Genomic DNA, 20,766 nt, shown 5'->3' on the forward strand with positions numbered 1-20,766 from the left:
TGGAGGTTCCTGCATAGTTGGAACTTAGTTGCTGGTGATTGCATGGTTTGAACTTCACTGGCCCCAATGGAAAGCAAGTGGGCTTTCTTTTTAGCTTGACCAGATGTGGCAAGCTAAATTATATTTGTGTGTAATAAAACGATCACAAAATGTCTAACATCTGTCATCATACACAATTACAAATAAAATTTCCTTGTGATGAGGATTTTTAAGATTCATTCCACTGGCAACTTTTGTAGATGCAGTAGAGTACTAACTACAGTCACAAAACTGTACTGCATCCCTGTGACTTATTTTATAACCAAAAATTTGTACCTTTTTTTTTTTTAATTTTTTTTTTCAACGTTTTTTATTTATTTTTGGGACAGAGAGAGACAGAGCATGAACGGGGGAGGGGCAGAGAGAGAGGGAGACACAGAATCGGAAAGTATCTAAGAGCTAGTTTTTGTCAATTTTTTCAAGATTCCACATACAAGTGAGATCATAAGACCTAGGTCTTTGTCTCACCTCATTTAGCATAATGTCCTCAAGGACCATCCTTGTAAATGGCAAGATTTCCTTCTGTTTCATAGATAAATGATATTCCATCATATATACATAGATACACACATATATGCATGCACATACGTGCATCCTATCCATATGTCCACATTATTCATTCATGACTCAATGGACACTTAGGTTGTTTCCCTTTCTTGGCTCTGCAATAAACATAAAGGTGCATATATCTTTTCAAGACAGAGTTTTTGTTTCCTTCAGATAAACACTCAGAAGTATAATTTTTTAACTATATGGTAGTTTTCTTTTCTAATTTTTGGTGGAAACTCCATACTGTTAACCATAGTGGTTGCACCAGTTCATGTTCCCACCAGCAGTGCATAATGATTCCCTTTTCTCCACATTCTTACCAACATTTGTCTTTGTGATGATCACCATTCTAACAGGTGGGAGGATACCTCATAGTTTTGATTCACATTTCGCTTATGCTTAGTGATGTTGAGTATCTTTACATGTACTTGTTTGCTATTTGTATGTCTTCTTTGCAAAAATAACTATTCAGATCCCCTCATCTTTTAAAATTGGATTGTGTTTTTCACTATTGAGTTGCAGGAGTTCTTGATACATTTTGGATACTAACCCTCACAGATACATGATTTGAGAATACTTTCTCAGATTCATTAACTTACTGTTTTATTTTTTTGATGATGCAGAAGCTTTATTTTCATGTAGCCCGGTTATTGTTGTTGCTGCTGCTGCTGCCGCCGCCTTTGCTTTGTGATAAAATCCAAAAAATCATCACCAAGATCAATGTCAAAGAATTTACTGGCTCTTTTTTTCTAGGAATTTTACAGTTTCTGGACCATTCAGGTTTTTAACCCATTTTGATTTTTTGTATATGGTATAAGAAAGTGGTCCAGTTTTATTCTTTTGCCTATAATTGTCCAACTTCTCCAACACCATTTATTGAACAGACTGTTTACCCCAGTATATATTCTGGCCTCCATCATGGTATATTACTTGACCATATAAACTTGGGTTTATTTTGGGGAAGTCTATTCTGTTGTATTGATTTATGTGTCTGTGCTAGTATTACACTGTTTGCATTATTAAAGCTCTGCAGTATATTTTGAAATCTAGGATTGTGATATTTCGAACTTTGTTCTTTTAAGATGGCTTTGACTCATAGAGGTCTTGTGTGGTTCCATACCAATTATAATTTACTCTCTTTCTGTGAAAAATGCCATTGGAACTGGTGGGGATTGCATTAAATTTTCATGTTACTTTGGGTATGGACACTTTAACGTTATTCTTTCAATCCATGGTAACAAATATCTTATCTTATTTACTAGTGTCTTCAATTTCTCATCAATGTCCTAAAGTTTTGGGTATACAAGTCTTTTACCTCATTGGTTAAATTTGTGTCTAAGTATTTTTGATGTAATAAGTGAAATTATTTTAATATTTTCTGATACCTTGTTATTGTGTAGAGAAGTACAAAAGATTTTTATATATTGATTTTGTATTCTGCAACTTTACTGAAATTTTTACCAGTTCCAAAAGCTTTTTAGTGGGGGCTTTAGTATTTTCTATATATGTCATATGCAAATAGTAATAGTTTTATTTCTTCCTTTCCAATGTAAATTTTTTTTTCTTTCTCTTGCCTAATTGCTCTTGCTATGATATCTTCTATTATGTTGTTAAAAGGTAAGAGTGAAAATTCTTGTCGTGTTCTTGCTCTTAGAGGAAAAGCATTCAGTTTTTCACTCTTGGAGTATGATGTTAGTTGGGGCCTTCTAAAATACGGCTTTTATTGGGGTGCTTGGGTGGCTTAGTTAGTTAAGCGACCGACTTCAGCTCAGGTCACAATCTCCTGATTTGTGAACTCAAGCCCCACGTCGGGCTCTGTGCTGACAACGCAGAGCCTGAAGCCTGCTTCAGATTCTGTGTCTACCTCTCTATCTCTCTTCCTGCTCCCTGCTCACACTCTGTCTCTCTCACAAAAACAAACATTGAAAAAATTGAAAAAAAATATGCCTTTTATTAAGTTGGAATATTTTCCTTATATACCCACTTCATTGAGAAACTTTTAAACTGCAAATGTATATGGAATTGTGTCATATTTTGAGATGATGATAGGATTTTCATCCTTCATTTTGTAAATGTGTCATGTTGACTGACTTTCAGATGAACTACCATCCTTGCATTCCTGAAATCCCATTGATCATGGTATCATCCTTTTCATGTATTAATAAATTTACTTCTCTAATATCTATTAAGGATCCTCGCATCTGTGTTTCTTAGGAATCTTGGCACTTTTTTTTTTTTTTTTTTTCTTTTGCCGTGTGCTTGTCTGGTTTTGATATCAGTAATGCTGGACTTGTAAAATGATTTTGAAAGTACTGCCTTTTTTTTTTTAATTTTTTTTTTCAACGTTTATTTATTTTTGGGACAGAGAGAGACAGAGCATGAACGGGGAAGGGGCAGAGAGAGAGGGAGACACAGAATCGGAAACAGGTTCCAGGTTCTGAGCCATCAGCCCAGAGCCTGACGCGGGGCTCGAACTCACGGACTGCGAGATCGTGACCTGGCTGAAGTCGGACGCTTAACCGACTGCGCCACCCAGGCGCCCCAGTACTGCCTTTTCTATGTTTTTAGAAGTTTTTGAGACGTATTAGTATTAACTCTTGCTTAAATGTTTAGTAGAATTGATCAGTGAAGCTGTCTGGTCCTGGACTTCTGTTTGTTGGGAAAATTTTAATCACTGTTCAATTTCCCTATTGGTAATCTATTCAGATTTCCTATTTACTCATGATTCAGTCTTGTTAAGTTGTATGTCCAGGGATTTAACCATGTCTCCTACGTTGTTCAATTTGTTGGAGTATAATTCACAGTAGTCTCTTACAATGCTTTGTGTTGCTTTGGTATCAGTTAGAATATGCCTTTGTTTCCGGTTTTTATTTTTTATTTTTTTTATATAAGCCTTCTTTTTTCAGGTGAGTCTAGCTAATGGCATGTCAGTTGTTTTATCCTGTCAAACAACCCTTTGTTGGTTCCATTGTTATTTTTTGTCTTACTATTCTATATTTCATTAGTAAATACTTGATAAATGGTGAAAAAAATCAAGTTTATAAGGTATCCAAAGGCTTAGACTTCCAGAGTTTCAAATTTTATATTTTTCAATATATACTATGCTCTGTAACTTGGGCTGAGGTACCTTCCCAGAACTAGAAGGTAACATTGATACAGATAAGGACTTCGTCTGTTTTGTTTACTATTAAAACCTCAGAACTTACTAAATTGTTTATTTAATATATGTGCTCAAAAAATACTTGTTAAATGAATTAATAAAATGTACCACTCTGATACATGTAGGCAAGAACCCTGATTTGCACTTGTGCTTTTTTAACTCACAAGAGAGTCTGTAAGTTTTATTAACAGCTTACTAACTTGTACATGAGGCACTTGGAGAAAAAGTGACTCAAACATCAAATATATCTTGCTGTTAACGAAGATTCTGCTGAGATCTCCCCCACCCATCTTCAGGGATTTTTAAATAGTAGGTGAAATAGAAACTGCGAAGAGGTGACTTAATAGTGAGAGCTCTTGCAAATTAGGAAACTAAAGGCACAGTTTGCCACAACAACATGGTCTTAAACCACTGAGGGCAGGGCATATATTTTGCCCTATACATCTCACTAACAACTGAGACTGTTAACTAATGAAATCAAATAAGTGAAGTTGATAATAAATCCCATATTATCAAGATACATTTATGTCAATTATTTTAATTCATGAAACATTCACTCATGAGGCCCTATCTAATATATGTTAGATACTAGGAGAGGCAATGGGGATATACAGGTCCATATGATAGAGGCTTTGAATTTCAGAAGACCACAGTCCAGTCAGATACATGGGTATGTAACAAACAATCACACAGAAGAGTGATGAGGTATGAACAAATTACAGTGGGAACATGCTGCATGCAAGCAGGAGAAGGTTATCAAAGGCCAAGATATGAGCATGAGGAGAAGCAGGACATTGAGAAGTAGTGATTTACTTTGGGGGTTATTTCGTTAGAGGTCTTAGAGGGTAGAGTAGTAAAAGATAACAAAGTTAAACTAGAATGCTAGATGAAGTCCATATTGGGAATGGTCTTTGTGTTGTGAGAAGTTTTTAAAATAGGAGAACAAATAAATCCTGACCATGACAATATGGCCTACAGAAATGTTTATTATTGAGAAAATTGCATGTAAAGTAGAAATTTTCACTCACGTTAGAAAATCCTGGATCTTTAACAGCCTATCCCTATTCATCTAGATAAATGGTACTATATTTGAGTTACGGGATAAAAAACAAAACAAAAAATATTTTTTTTAATTTTTATTTATTTATTTTTTTATTTTTTTTAATTAAGATTGAAATAAATGATACCCCTTCAAAACTACTGACTTGCAACTCTGGACACCTATTCATTTTGCCAATGAAGCTAATGGTTTTTTGGCTCACTCAAATTGTTTTGGAAATTTTTTACATTCTTTTCAATTATCTGAAAAGTGGAAAATACCTCTTGTGTCAGTCTGCATTGGAGTTTTAGAGACAATTGAAAATCATTTGGATAGAAAGTTAGTGAATAATGTGGGTGCTTGAATTGGTTAATGTATTATATTAACAATATTGATGAAACAAAAAAAAATATAGTTGATACTATCTTTGTTAACAATAGCAACATAATATGGAAACTGAATGTGACTATACATTTGTGAAATTTAATTTTTTATTTGGAAAAACACAATATAATTCTAATTGTAAAAGACAGTATCATTGGGTTACTTGGGTGGCTCAGTCGGCTCATGATCTCAAGGTTCATGAGCTGGGTCAGGCTCTGTACTGACAGCTCAGAGCCTGGAGCCTGCTTCAGATTCTAGGTCTCCTCTCTCTGTGTCCTGCCTCCTCCCAAAATAAACATTAAAAATTTCTTAAAATAGGGGCGCCTGGGTGGCGCAGTCGGTTGGCGTCCGACTTCAGCCAGGTCACGATCTCGCGGTCCGTGAGTTCGAGCCCCGCGTCGGGCTCTGGGCTGGTGGCTCAGAGCCTGGAGCCTGTTTCCGATTCTGTGTCTCCCTCTCTCTCTGCCCCTCCCCCGTTCATGGTCTGTCTCTCTCTGTCCCAAAAATAAATAAACGTTGAAAAAAAAAAGATTTAAAAAAAAATTTCTTAAAATAAATTAAAAATTTCTTAAATAAAAGATACTATCACTGACCTGGATGCATGACTTTCCCAAATGACGGTTTTGAAGGACAACCTTTCCTGTACACACAAAATACTTAATGATGGTGCTGCACTATTACTGAGTCCAGTGGGTCTAAGTAATAGCCTCTACTCACCTAAGTGGTAAAAGGCCAGGAGGAAGAGGCAGACTAAGAGCATGGCAATGTCTGTGTTGGCCATCATCCTTCACATGCGTGCATAAACCCCTGGAGAAAAACACATCTATCCCTATGCATGCTTCTAACATTTGTCATCACATAATTCTCCCTTCTTATTGTCCATAATTCTACCCTGAAATCCTCTGATCCTCAACATCTGTGAGGACCTTAAGAGATGACAAACCCAAGACATACTGCTTTTTTGTTTAAAACACAGATTTTTTTTTTTTTCTTTACACAAATGTTAAAGGTACCTCAGCGTACTGAGACTGCTGTAAGAAAGAGACAGACATGCAGAATTCATAGCTCCATGATGGAGCATCATAAGCATGGGACTTTGTCAACTTGAGATTACATGTTTCTGGGATTTGATGGTGATCCATCTCTTTTGGAATCATGGCAAGCTCTTCCAGACCATGTCCCCTTTACATGGAAAAGGATGAAGGATGATCTTTAATAAGAGCCTGAGCACTAAACAACTCATAATGGAGGAGGAGTTACACTCTAAGGGCAGTTCCATAGCTAGGGATAGTAAGTGGTCAATAAATGTTAACTATTATCATTTTTACTACATGTCAAGTACTTTGTCAAATGCTTGTAAGTATTTCAGGAAATACAACAGCTCTGTAAACAAGGGGTACTATTTAAGTTTTATAGGTGAAGGAACTGAGGTTTGAAGTTTAAAGTTATTAGGTAAAATGACCAAGGTTTGTATAGCCATTAAGTAATGTATCAGATGGTACCAAGAAGACTCAAGACCGATGGATATGCAGTAGGTCCATTACACTTTCTCTCTCCTTGGGCAAAGTAGTTTCCATGACAGAGTGAATCTTCTTCCCTAAATTGAGGCATTATTTCTAGTTTTTCTTTATAACTATTATAAATGCTCCTATTACTCATTTTAATTTACTTTTATACTTAAGGGTTTGAAGAATACCATAGATAGAAAACTGGTGGAATTTAGCTCTGACCTAAGTCTCCTGGAGAAATTCTTATGATTAGCCTGTTCACCTAGTTCTTGCATCTTATGGAGCCGGCAAACTGTGAAGGGGAGGAATGTGATAGGAGACGTTGACATTTGTTTTGCATATTCTGTTGATTCCCCTGTAAGATTTTTTCACATTGGAAATGGCTGTTTGGATTTTGTGAGTGTTAGTTTGAAAGGATGCTTTGCTGTGTGAATGTGAAACATGTAATAAACTGACTCTGGTCTATTCCCCCCTCCCCCCCCCCCCAACTACAAGGGTGGTAAATCACTGTTTTGGAAAGAAGTTCACTCTAGCTTCTGATTTAGTAGATTTGACTTGGGGCCCAAGAATTTACATTTCTATTAAATTCTAATCACATTCTAATGAATTTGTATTACATTGCTTTTCCTCATTTCTAGACTATAAACACATTAATGGTACAGATTGTGTCAGCTGACTCCTAAATGATCTGGGTTTATCTGGGTAAAACTTCTAGGAAAAAAAGTAAGCCGTGTTGCTGATGCTGCTTGTCCTGGAAACACATTTTTAAAAAACACTGTCTTAGAGTGGAGATTTAAACTCTTGCTTCACAGGAGACTACCTTCTATACATTAAAACCAAACAAAAACATAAAACCAAAAAAATTCATGCTTGAAGTCTTATTCTAGACCAACTAAATCAGAATCTTTGGAGGCAAAGTCCAGGTATCACTATTGTTGTCCACACCCTCCACACTCTCATCTTCCACTGACGGATCAAAGGTGCAGCTTGAAGTGAGACCATAGACAGTAAGTTTGTGTGTCAGCCGTAGAGAATTGAGGGTGATATCTATGTTGAGACTTGATTCTGAAATACCTGTAAATGAGAACTACCGTAGGAACACTGAATCAATGAGGCCTTGGTATCAAATCATTGTGGAACTTTTATATCTCATGATTACACAGATGACAGCTGACTTAACACACTTTCTCTCCTTGATGACCTGTTACAGTGGACTTATAAATAGGCAATGCAGTTCTGGTTCCTTGAATGGTTCTAGAAAGTTTAGATGATAAAACTGACCCTTACTGGCCCAACTGGAATAGTCATTTATGCTTTCATGAGACTGTGTGTGTGGTGCGTTTGTGTAAGAGAGATGTAGAGATAAAAAGGAATTACAAGTGCTTCTTATGATAGCTAATATCTTTCTTCCATCTCAGGAAGGTTTTCAATATTACCACTTTTGGACCAATTTTATGGTTTATTCCTGCTTAAAAAAATTACAATTTCATAACCTTCTTGATGTATATATGTTTCCATTCCTTAGTGCAATCATTCAACATAGATTTTAAGTATTGAATAGGATTTGCTGTCAAACTACTAGGAGACAAATCCTAAAGAATGACTAAGGGCTCAGGGAAAAATTAAATATATTTAACAGGCAGACTTCACATAGAATGGTTCCTTTGATTAAATTATTAAATATTTGATTTAAATTACTTCCTATTTTTATTTTTCCTTCTAACTAACATTTACTAGACATCTATTGTGTCAGGCCTGAGCAGTGTGTTCTGGGCACTAAGGAAGTAAAATTAAAGAGGGTAACAAAGCCCTTGTTCTCATGGAGCATATATTTTATTGGGGAAAGAAAGATCATAAACAACTAAATAAACAAAAATTTTATAATAAAAGTTCAACAAGTTAATGTGAGAGAAAGTAATCGAGGCCTTTCCTTAAATTGGGTTTTCCACAAAGACTTACTACAGAGGTGATATTGATGCTGAATCTGAATGACAAGAAGGAGCCAGGAAAAGAGCATTACAGGCAGAAAGAATAACTAAAATAAAGCGTCTGAGGTGGGTCTGAATCTTGCCTTTTCAAGGAGCAAAGACATTGGGCCATAGCACAATGCAGGAGGGGTAAGTGGCACAGGTATTTTGAATACACAAAGCTTCAGGGGTGTCTGAGTGGCTCAGTTGGTTAAGCATCCAGCTGTCAGTTTTGGGTTAGGTCGTGATCTCAAAGTTTTCTGAGGTGGAGCCCCACATCAGGCGCTGTGCTGACCATGTGGAGCCTGCTTGGGATATTCTCTCTCTCCCTCTCTTTCTATCCTTCCCCTGCTCATGCTATCTCTGTCTCTCTCAAAATAAATTAAAAAATTAAAAAAACAAAAGCTTCCAATGCCCATTAGACACCCAAGAGGAGGTATCAACAGGCAAGTGCTTCTCTTCAGTGAGCATATGAGTCCTGTGAGGATTTTGGCCTGGGATAGAGCCTGAGATCGTGCATTTCTCAAAAAGTCCCAAGCAATGATAACCCTGCTGGCAGTGGAACACATTTTGACTGGTGGGGATGTAGGCAAATTTGTATGTGAGTCAAATAGGACACAAGGAAGAGACCAAAAATTTTGAGGTGGAGGACATGGGACCAGAGAGATAGTGGGAGGTGCATGGAGTGGTCCCCAGAAACCAGGATGGGCTTCCAGTAGGTGGGAGTGTCAAATGAAGTGGTAAACATAGCATGAGGATACATACTTGCAATGAGCATATAACAGCCCCTGGAAAAGTTGGATAGACTAAGTTAAATTGTACTACTGCTCTAGGTGAGTTTCAAGCTTTACCATTCTTCTCCAGCCCTCACTCCACCCCCAACTAATGTCTGAAGACCTCACTTCCTGTATTCATTAAAAAAAATTAGCAGGATCAGCTACTTTCCCCCTTAAAACCCATACCCTTCAACTTTCAAAACTTTTGTTTCCATCCTTTGCTCATGAGAGGAGGTAAATATGGTCCTTCCTTATGCTTGTTAACTCATTAGCCTCAACTCCCCTATCATTTCACCATAAAATGTGCTCTGCATCAGGTTTTTTTTCCCCCACTATTTCACTGATCTGTTAAAGGTGATCAGTGACCATAGTTGGTCTATTCTAATGGCTTATTCCCCTCTCACCTTACCTTTAAGGAAGGAACATGTAATGAAGTTATTCCCAGTGAAACATGAGAAGTTTGGGATAGGGGTGGGAAAAAAGTCTTCATTGATTAAAAAAAACAACAAAACAAAACCACATTCACAACAAAACCCTCCACAGTGGCTGAGCACTGTGTGGGATGTGAGGCTGGGAAGTATACTGACCATCTTGTGACCCTGAGGAGCAGTAGCCTGAACGTGAACCAATACCTTGAGACAAGAAAAGAGGAAAGTGGAGACAAACTTTTGCTTATAACATAATTGAGCGACTCAACTATATGATGGTGAAAAAGCAATATTTCTAAAATATTGGAGAGAAGTTTTGTTGCATAAGCCTACTGAGTAAAGGCTTTTTATTATGTGCAATTTATAGCAGCCTCGCTGATGGACTCCACCATAGCAGAATGTGCTTTCTATTAGAGCTGTTCAAGACAGACAATAGTTTCTTAACCCCCTCTCCTTCCCTTTTCTTCCACCTTTATTCCCTCCATTTCTGAACCTCTCCTCCTTTCCTCTCTCTCTTGCCCAATCTCTTCCTCCCTTTTTCTGTCTCCAAAACTATTATTTTAATTTCTCGATCTACCCCACATCTACAAAACTTCTATCTTCTAGTCTACAAAAGCAATTTGTAAATGATTATTGGTATTCACAGAAATTCTTCACTTGGCTGTTACTTCAATTTAGATTTCTGGCTGGCGCCCAGGCCTTACTTTTATCTCTTCTTGACAATTCTGATAGGGATGATATTTGTGGCTAACTTATTCAATGTTGTGCAACTTGTCACTCTCATACCTGGAGTTGATCATTTCGGAGTCATAAGATGCACATATATAGAAATGAATAGCCATGTAAGTCCAGCTAAATGTTAATCAGAATAAATAACATAAAAGGGCAAGTTGAATTTTTTCAGAAAGTCAGTCAGTTTCCTGTTTATTTGCTTTGTGAATTTCATGAATCTGGAACTTAGAAAATTTGTAGCTTTCAGAGGACTTCATCTTAGTTTCCATCTATAATAGGTCATCAACATATACATGTGATAAAATATGTTACATATTCTAGAACACAGGATATTTTCCTTAAGGGCAGATTCCACAAGATTATTTTGATAAGTATTTCAATAAAGGTCATAATTTCTTTGCCATTCTAAAGACTTTCCCCATGGCTAACTCTGACATGGGTTTCTGTGCAGGTTGTTTGGGTGGGTCCTACAATGATTCCAGGGTTTCCCGGTTAGTTGAAATATGGTTTTGGTGGGATTCTGCCTATGGACTTCAGGTAGCTTTATGTGCTTAATTGAGTTTTTCACCACAAATCAGAAATAAAACTCTAATTCAGCAGAAAGGTTTATACGGTTTGGGTGGGGAAAGGATAACAAATAACTAAAACATGGACCTTCTTGTGAGTGTGAATAGGAAACATTGAAGGATTCTCGGAACTGAATCTGTAGATTGATATTTGCGCTGTTTAAGTGTGTGCTAAGCTGCACCTGGGGTTTCCGATTACTTGCTCTGCTTACTTTCCGATTACTTGAAGACTGTATGGTTTGTGTTTCAAAACAGCAAAGTTTTGATCCTGGCTGTTTCTATAAGCAGTTTTTACCAAAAGATCGGTTTCCGGATATCTCATAACTAAGAACTCCACAGTTCTAGAAGAGAGGAAAATTCAGTCTTTAGAACATGGGGTACATTGCCAGCTGCGCACACTAGGGCAGGTGTCCCATTACTGCCCCACTGCACAGGGCTGTGTTCTCTGTGAAGAGGGAGACATAAGGGAGACGTAGCAGGCAGGTCCATGAAGTTCTGTGATTCTGTTTGCCCCTGCATTACCTCCTTGCCAACACTAATCCAAATGCAAAGAGTTAGCACTCTAGATGACAGGCTTCTGCTCTAATACCCATCTCAACCTAATAAGCTGGCTTCTTCTTGGGAATTTAGTTTGGTTTTGTCAATTACCAATATGTTTCCCTTGAGACTTTTATTACGAATATATTTAAAGTTAAGTTAGTTGTAATCAATAGTTCTCGTATTTTTTAAAATTTTTTATTTCAATAGTTGTGATGAATATTTATAGAAAGTCCACAGTGCTCACTTTCATATTTAAAGTTATATTAAAATTTATTCAAAGATAAGATCACCAAGTATTACTGGAGAAGACTACATAAATAGAACTGATGATTCAGACCCGCATTTAATAATTCTGTCCCCATATGATTTGCATAGGTTACAGAAATGCTTTTTCTTAACATAGTCTTTCTGCTCCTCCTCTCCACTTTGACATATTAACTTTTGCTTTTCCTGGCAATGTTTTCTATTGCAAAAGATAAAATTTCAGCCATTTCAACATTAAAAATAACCATAAAGTCAACCAAAAGTGATCACATTTAATCAAAGTACCTGGAATCAATGAAAACAGTTTTGTTTTATTTTGTTTCACGAATTAAAAACTGCCTTACTATTCTTAGGATCATAGTGACATTTCCTCTGGCAATTTGAATGTGATTTGAAAATTACCAAAGTGGATTATACTCTATGTATCAATCTGTTCTTATCACTGCAGCTGAGACACTGAGATGACAGTTGAACCTTATATTTTTCAATAGTTGAGTAATACCATGCTTGTTTTTACTAAACTTGATGAAAGAGAACGTATGGTAAACTGGATGCATATCACAAACATGGGAGGTCGTAATGTTTCCAGCATATGGCATCTTGCCATTGACCACAGCCTCTTGGAACAAGATAAAGTCGCTGAAATAGTTAACAGATGTTAGCCATACTTGAAATATAAAAGTTCTATTGCTAAAAATTATGTACGGTCAGATGGAGATTTGGCGCTTGGTTCATAATTTAACTGACTTGGCAAATGGAAAGTTGAGATCCAGAGGCATAACGCATAGGACTGAGGCCACACACTTTGCACACTACGCAGAAGCTCATAAACCACTGACAATATGTATACTGTGCTAAGCCAGCTTGATTAAGTATTAACACAGTATTTGATACTTAGGGAAACCTGAAGTTAATTTTCACATCTACTAAATTAAAAAGTTATTTCTATTGGAGCAAAAGAGTAGACTTTTCTCCAAGTTCAAAAGCATATCTACAAATTGTAGTGTTTTACTTCAGCTTCCAATTTACCAATGACTGGATATTGCTTTCCACTGATTTCATAATTTGTCCAGTAATATACTTCAAAATTATATCTTTTTTCCCCCACTCTTGTCTATTGCTTCACACTTCAGAACAACTTGATAGTAATGATTTTCAGATGAGTATCTGTAGATGAAATGGATCTTCTCAGCCTTAAGTCACAAATTTATTCAAGTCAAACATTGAAGGAGGCTTGTGCTACTTTAGAGTTTGTGGTTTTATTCACAGCTTTGCAAATAAAGTCACCAGCTTCCATCACTTTGTAAATATTGACACCCTGATAAGGAAAAGAAGGGAGACCAGTTGGATTAGGGAGAAAGAAGACAAAACAGATTTCCGTTTATTAGTAGTTAATTCACAATTTGAAAATTATTAAACAAAATGTTCATTGTTGATCTGAAGGCAACATTTGTCTCCATGAATCCTGCAGTCAGCATTTTAGTTTCTTATGTTTTAATAAAGCATATCTTGAATCTGCCCTTTCTATAAAATCATAGACTAGCCATACCTGAAAGACCTCAGTGTAATTCAAGGTTGTACCTAAACTCTAGGAAGGACAGTAACAAAACTAGAAACGATGTACAAAATACCAGTAAAGGGCAATTAAAATTAGAATGGTTTGGAGGAGTTCATAGATAAGGACTTAAGAAAGAAAATCTTTTTACTATGTAAAGAAACAAACTTGATCAACCTATAGGAGATAGAAGAAAAGTGAATGCATGATTTTAACCATATTCAGAAACACTATCAGTGTGATATTGAAGGAAGTAGTTGTAGGTCAAATAAAATGAAGTAGTATTTAGTACACATCTGGAACTTGTTTGTGAGGTTGTACTGGCTGAAAGCATAAACAGGATCAACAAAGGCTTAGATAAATCCACGAATGACAGATAGGCAGTTGGGTATGAAGGCCAAGTTCAGGGCATACCCCTCATCTCTTGGGCTTGGTGTAACAAAAGGTCCCTATCAAGGTATCCACCCAGCACTTCTGCTGTCACTAGGGGAGACAGAGAATTAGGTAGATTACCCAGAGGTTGCCCTCAGGTAGCATTTCATAAACTCTCAAGTCCTCCCTTAACATGGACTAGAAACTGTATGGACTTGAACAGACTCAGGCTTTCGTGCTATTAAGTAATTCTTTTTTTTTTTTTAATTTTTTAAATTGTTTTTATTTTTTTTTGAGACAGAGACAGAGCATGAGCAGGGGAGGGGCAGTGAGAGAGGGAGACACAGAATCCGAAGCAGGCTCAAGCACACAGCCTGACACGGGGCTCGAACTCATGGACTGTGAGATCATGACTCGAGCCAAAGTCGGACGCTCAACTGACTGAGCCACCCAGGCACCCCACTATTAAGTAATTATTAATATTTATGTACAAGTCCATCATTTTCTTAAAATAGACAAACATAAATATTCACAGGGCCTTCTCATAACAAGACTCATAAGGAGATCATCATTTTAATACAACCAATTTCTATCTAGAAACTTGTAGAGCAATGTTTCCTTTGTAGTTTACTTCTTTGTTTTTGGGGAATGATCAAGAGAAATGTTTTGTAAAGTGACACTTATAAATGATTTTCATTTTAATTTTGCTATAAAGTTGTTCTAGGGTACCAACATTTGCTTTGGTCTGAGTTTATTGGTCGCGTCCTGAGAATGGCTTTAGGTGGAACATGTTAGGCACATCTTAGTTGATATCCTAAATCCAGTGCTATTTAAGTTTTGTGAATAATTAGCTACATGTGTCTTTGATTTTTGAATTACACCCAGGAAGGAATAATAGAAAGATAACCAGTCTTCTTTGCTCCCCAAGAATTCCATTGATAACAAGTATGTACTGGAATTTGCTGACATTTTACCCAAAAATTTCATTTTGACCTTTCTCTCTCATTTTACTTAACAGAGACCATTATGAAATAACATTGCATGTTTAATATTGAGTCATTTGTCAGATGCTTAAATAGGTCTCATGTACTATGATATGTTCTGGGGTTTCAAGAACCTCATGGAGAATAAAGTTTCTGTCCTCAGGTTGTTTACAGTAAAGCAGGCAATATGGAGCCCTGTTGAGGAAAGGGGGAGGGGACCCTGTATTATAATTAAAGACACTGACAGAGTAATGCCCAGCTGATTACGAGGGCAGAGGGTGGGTTAGTCAGCCCACTGAGGATAAGAAAGTAGTGAGGAATGTGTCAGGAAAGTGTGTCAGGAAGGGTAAATCATGACTTCAGTGTTACCTGGGGAGTATAAGTCTTTGAGAAGGAGGACCAGTGGGGCACTGCAGGCAGAAGAACAGTACAAAGTACCTGAAAAAATGGATACTATGTATGTAGGATGATAGGCAGAGATGACTTGAAAAGTTAGGACTAGGCACTATGAGGTGACAGAACACAACTTTGCTTTTCAGTAAATGAGAACCCACTTCTGGGTGCTCGAGAAGAAACCAAGCATATTCACATTTGTATTTTGGATGAAATCCTCTGATGGCAGCATGAAGATGGATTTAAAGGCAAGTCAGAAGCCTGCACACCAGTGTAGAGGATGAATACCCAGAAAAGAGATAAGGGATTGTGCTGACATAGTAAGGGTATTAAGGAAAACAACCAAAGTAACTTACAAGTGGCTCTTGGTAATTGATTGGACATGGGAGCCATGGTGACACGGGATTCTACAGAGAAGCTTGGCTTATTAGCTGGGTAGCTGGTTGAATTGCAACTCCTACCCAGTGTAACAATCCTCTCCTTAAATTGTGAATTCTTCTGAATGAAGCTACAGCTTATTTGCATTTCAGCCCCCAAGGTCTAGAACATGACCTGGTACATAATAAGCATGAAAGCATCAGCTAAGTTCAATTTGGTCATCTAAGTCATGGCCATACATTTTTACTAGACATGATTAGGGAATTTTGTAAATGAAAGAGTTTCTCCTAACCAGGGAAGACAGGCTTTTGGTGTTAAGTCCCAGGTGATATTACCTATCACCCAGTAAATGTCACTGGAGCATCTCTGTGTAAAGGGAACAGTTATAATAATCATTCACTGGCTGCAGGGGGAGCTAGACACATTATACATTATACAACCTCAGGGTAGGTTCAGAGGTAGTAGCACACAGGTTGGCGTGGAAACCCAAATGTGAGGAACCCAACAGTATGGACCTGGGGATCAAGCAGGGAGACACTAGAAGAGTTTTTGAAGATGGTAGCACTTCACTCTTCAGGTGAAATTGAGTATGGGGAGTAAGGCCAACCAAGTGGTGGTGGCAAATGGTGCTGCAGGACCTTTAATGTAAGTAGTGTGAGGAGAGAGAAAAGACGAGAGAGAGGAGCAACATTCCATTTTGTAATCCAGATGATGCTTTCAAGTAATGTTAACAAGCATGTGGTGGGATGCCTGGGTGGGTGGCTCAGTCAGTTAAGTGTCCGACTTCAGCTCGGGTCATGGTCTCACCACTTGTGAGTTCTAGCCCCGCGTCGGGTTCTGTGCTGACAGCTCAGAGCCTAGAGCCTGCTTCAGATTCTGTGTCTCCGTCTCTCTGTCTTTCAAAAATAAATAAAGTAAAAAAAAAAAGCATGTGGCAAAACTAATCAGTAATTTAGGTGAATATTGTAGAGGATGTGACTTTCCAGGTACTTTTTTTTAAAGAGACTATTCTTGTTGTCCAGTGTCTCATGCCGTAAGTACTGTTAAGCTCTCCTTTTTCCTGACCATTTCAATAGTGCCCTAGGCCCTTTTCCAGAAGCCCTAGTTGTCAGTGCAAGAAAATCAAGATCTCCATATCCTCCTAGGAAAACATCCATCCAAAACAAAACGGCAAAAATAACAATCCTAACAGCAAAGACACAGGCTCTGACTCACAGTGTGTGAAATCAAATCAGATGATACATGAAAAAGTACTTTGGAGGTCATGAAGCACCATAAAAATGTGACATGGTAGCATTATTGGTGATGGGGCTATAGCAATAAGTTACTTTATAAAGCCCCCTAAAGAGTTTTTATTGTGTTTTCCCACTGTGCATTTTAGCAGATAGCAAAAGTGTAGTAAAACTTTGACCTCAAAATTGCTTCCCAAATCTGAGACACATTCCCCTTTGTATCTGCAAGGCATGCATGAATATTAAAATATGTTAAATTACTTACTGTGTTGAGCCCCAAGCCATTAAGCATATATATCAAATCCTCAGTGGCTACATTCCCAGAGGCACCTTTTGCATACGGACAACCACCTAATCCTGATACTGCGGAGTCCACCACATTAATTCCCATCTGGAAAACAAACCAGAACACTCAGGGCTTGTCTATTTATGGCACGCAAATTGTTGAATTTCTATTTAACCTGTTCCAAAGAGCAAATAAGCGAAATCTAAACCCATTATGCAAACATACTCACTTACTCACCTGCTGCTAGAACAGTCCCTGGGGTGCTGATTTCTTTTCTATCTAATCTTGTCTGTTAGGCTAATGGAAATTCTAAGGATCTCAGGAAGGAGAATAATCTTAGATAAAAATTAAAATGGTGTTATTCATAGGGGGTGAAGCTTGAAGTAAGATGAATTCACTCTCAGGTCATATATATTCTCCAACCAATTCTCTAGCTCTATCCTAGTAGTATTATATAAACACAAAATATTTCCAACATCCCAGCTCAAAGTCAGTGTGCCTTAAAAGACTGGTCTTAGTGGCAGGGTCACTGTATTTGAAGTAGTATTTTAATGGACTCAATTCACCTATTCAATTCACTCAATCTTTATTGAGCCACTATTTTGCATACCCAAACCTGTTGCTTTGGGAGAACTGAAAAGACACTTGTAAGGCAAGCCATCCACTGCCAATGCTAGCTCCATGTCACAGTTATTGGGTCCTCATTAAGTGCTAGATGTTCCTCCTAACATCTATGGAGTATTAACTGCTAACCCTCACAAAAAAAAAAAAAAAAAAACCTCATAAGGAAGATATTCTTCTATCCTCGAATCACAGATGAAGAAACTCAAGTACGGCAGGATTACAGAATTTGCCCAAGGTCACCTCTGTCTCCAGAGAATTCAACACTGGGATTATGGTCTCTGGAAACATGCAAATTGGCACAGGTTATGTAGGTAGGGACAGGAAAGCTAGAAGGTGTGTGTGCTGGAGGTGGTTTGGAAGACATGATCACAGCGAGGTCTGAAAGGGGTGTTGGAGATCGGGATCGGAGAAGACTGAGAAGACAGGGAGGCATGTATGCTTCTATAAAATGTGACAAGTGGATAATCACATGCTACCAAGAGGCCTAATCTGATTCTTCATCACCTGGGAATTGAAGAAAAAGTAACATGGTCTTAGCTAAAATGAGAAGCACCTGAAATCAGAGCTCTTGGGTGGCCAGCTGGCTTGATAATCTGAATGTTTCACAAGATCCCTGATGCTGCTCTTGCTGCTACTCTGGGGATCACACTTCCTTTTGCTTTTCTTTATCTTTTCTGATAAACTTTTTGTTTTAGAATGGTTTCAGATCTTCAGAAAACTTGTGAAGAACAGAGCATTCCCATATATTATGCACCTAATTTCCTGTTATTACATTATCTTACACTATTAGGGTAAATTTGTCACAGCTGATGAACAAATATTGGTATGTTATTAAAGTCCATTCGTTCTTTAGATTTCCTTAGTTTTGAACTTAATGGCCTTTTCTGTCCTTTCATTTGGGTTTGTCTGATGTTTTTTTTTTTTTTAATGGTTAGACTAAAATTCTGAAATATTTCAAGAGAGACAACAGAAGTAAAATGCCCTTCTCAATACATCGTATCAAGGGTACATATGATCAACATGTTTTATGACTCATATGCACCTTGATCACCTGGCTGAGGTTGCGTTTGTCAGGGTTCTTCTGCACCAGGAAGTCCCCACTCCCCACTTTCTAGATTATGCTCTTTGGAGGAAAGTCATTATGTGCAGCTCGCACTTAAGAGGTAGAGAGTATCTACAGAAATTATTTGGAATTCTCCCATTTGGGGGATTTGTAATTTCTCCTCTATCTATTCAAACATTATTTTTTATCAGTAGGGACTCATGGTATTTTTTTCAGTTTGGTGTACAATATTACTTTCTATATTTGTGGCTCAAGTTGCTTGAGATTTGGTTTTTAGCTCCTGGGTCCCTTTGTCATACCAAGGGGAGGGGACTGTGCTTTTTGAATCACTCTTCTAGATATCCTCTTAAGAGTTAAGAGGATATCTACCAAGGCCTACAAGTTTAAAAAAAAAAAAATTGGATGATAGACCAAAACGTTTAACAGTGGTCATCACTGGGTGGTGTGATTACGGGTAAATTAATTCTGTTTGTCTTTGTTTTCCAGTTTCTCCACAATGAATGTTAATTATATATAAAGAAAAAAAAAAGGCTCTGTAAACCGTAGTCTGTAGTAGAATGAGAATGAACATAAATGAATCTAAGATTCGTTTTCTTGATTAAAATCATTATTTTGCAATTACCTGATCTTCCTAGCATGTGAGACTGCAGGGTTAATCTGCATACAAAATCATTGAATACAGACATGATCTGAGTGAAAGGTTACCTGGAAAATTGCCTTTACCTCTTTCCTAGCATCAGAATAGCTGTAGACATGGGTTTTCTGTTAGTAAGCTCTATTCCCAAATTAATTGAATCAATCCTACGCAATATGTGACTTTAAAACAAAGTTGAAGAGATTATTAAAGTATACATTACCTGCGAAGGAGAACATTAAAATATTAGTGCCTTTTAAATTGTCTCTCCAAAATAAAAAATCACAGTACTATTTTAAAAGTATTTTTTTATGCAGTATCTCCTACATTCTGATCTCTATTAAATGCGCAGTTCTGTTCCCTAGAAATAACTCTTAATGGATAATGTTGACCATATACTAAGATTTTTAAACAAGCTGCTTTGGAAACTTCTAGTCTTAGTCAACTAAGAAAATTTGGTTTTACTATGTATGTTTTCTTTACTTCCCTATTCCATTAGAAATGATACATACTATCATGTAAACAAGTTCTTGACCCAGTAAGAAGAAAAATATTTGATTCTTGATGGTAAATAGGATGTTTTTGTACTTAATTATTGAAATTATGATATTATAGTAAATGTCACTACTTTTACTATATTACTATCATGTATTTGAAAATAATAGATAGGCTCTTAGATGATTTTGTCATAAAGAGATTCTTTGCATTAAAAGATCATTCTTAGAAACCCCCTTCCCAGGTCTCCAAACAGAAACCACTACTTTCTGGTTCTTTGAGGTGTGCGTGTGTGTGCGTGTGTGTGTGTGTGTGTGTGTGTGTGTGTATACACACATGTGTGTTCCCGGGGTGTGTGCACAAGAGGTTTTCTTGCACCATAGATCGCAAAACAAAGCATTTGCTTTTTGTTTTGGAGAAAAGGTTATCTTTAGATGAGTAGCCACAAGGTGGCAATGCAGCTTCAAAATCCACAAGTTAAAGTTAAGCATTTACAACCCTACTGGGTTCCAGCCCCCCAAAATGGCAAACATGTAAATAAATCACTTTATATTATACAAATAAATATTTTCTCTTTAAGAGAGGAAACTTACAAACTGTGGTTCAATATATTCAGTGTATGTTTTATTAGTTTTCCTTTGAATAGAACATATTTATGAAGTGCATTCTATGTGCCAGGAACTTGGAATACATACAAAATCCTGTAGCTCATGGGGTTTAGCATTAGAAATTAAAATTACTACATATTTTGTCACTGAGAAGTTATCAAACTAGAGGTCATTTTCTCTAGGGTAAGAGA

General features: G+C 37.2%; 1 protein-coding gene across 3 annotated transcripts in view; it reads right to left on the reverse strand.

Moving 5' to 3' along the window:
* HMGCLL1 (3-hydroxy-3-methylglutaryl-CoA lyase like 1) overlaps positions 1-20,766 on the reverse strand; it is a 296,847-nt gene that overhangs the window by 93,293 nt on the left and 182,788 nt on the right. For 2 of the 3 annotated variants that reach the window (XM_025925518.2, XM_086707100.1), the window contains 2 exons: positions 17,131-17,256; positions 11,940-13,270 (listed from right to left, as the gene is read on the reverse strand). The exons of the other annotated variant lie outside the window; for it this stretch is intronic. In XM_025925518.2, the coding sequence (XP_025781303.1) occupies positions 13,169-13,270; positions 17,131-17,256 (228 nt within the window). In that variant the 3' untranslated portion in view covers positions 11,940-13,168. Of the gene's footprint in view, positions 1-11,939; positions 13,271-17,130; positions 17,257-20,766 lie in introns of those variants that run through there. 3 annotated transcript variants of the gene reach the window in all.

This window comes from Puma concolor, chromosome B2 (genome assembly GCF_028749965.1).
Source record: "Puma concolor isolate L17-30 chromosome B2, mPumCon1.1.hap2, whole genome shotgun sequence".
Lineage (NCBI taxonomy): Eukaryota > Metazoa > Chordata > Mammalia > Carnivora > Felidae > Puma > Puma concolor.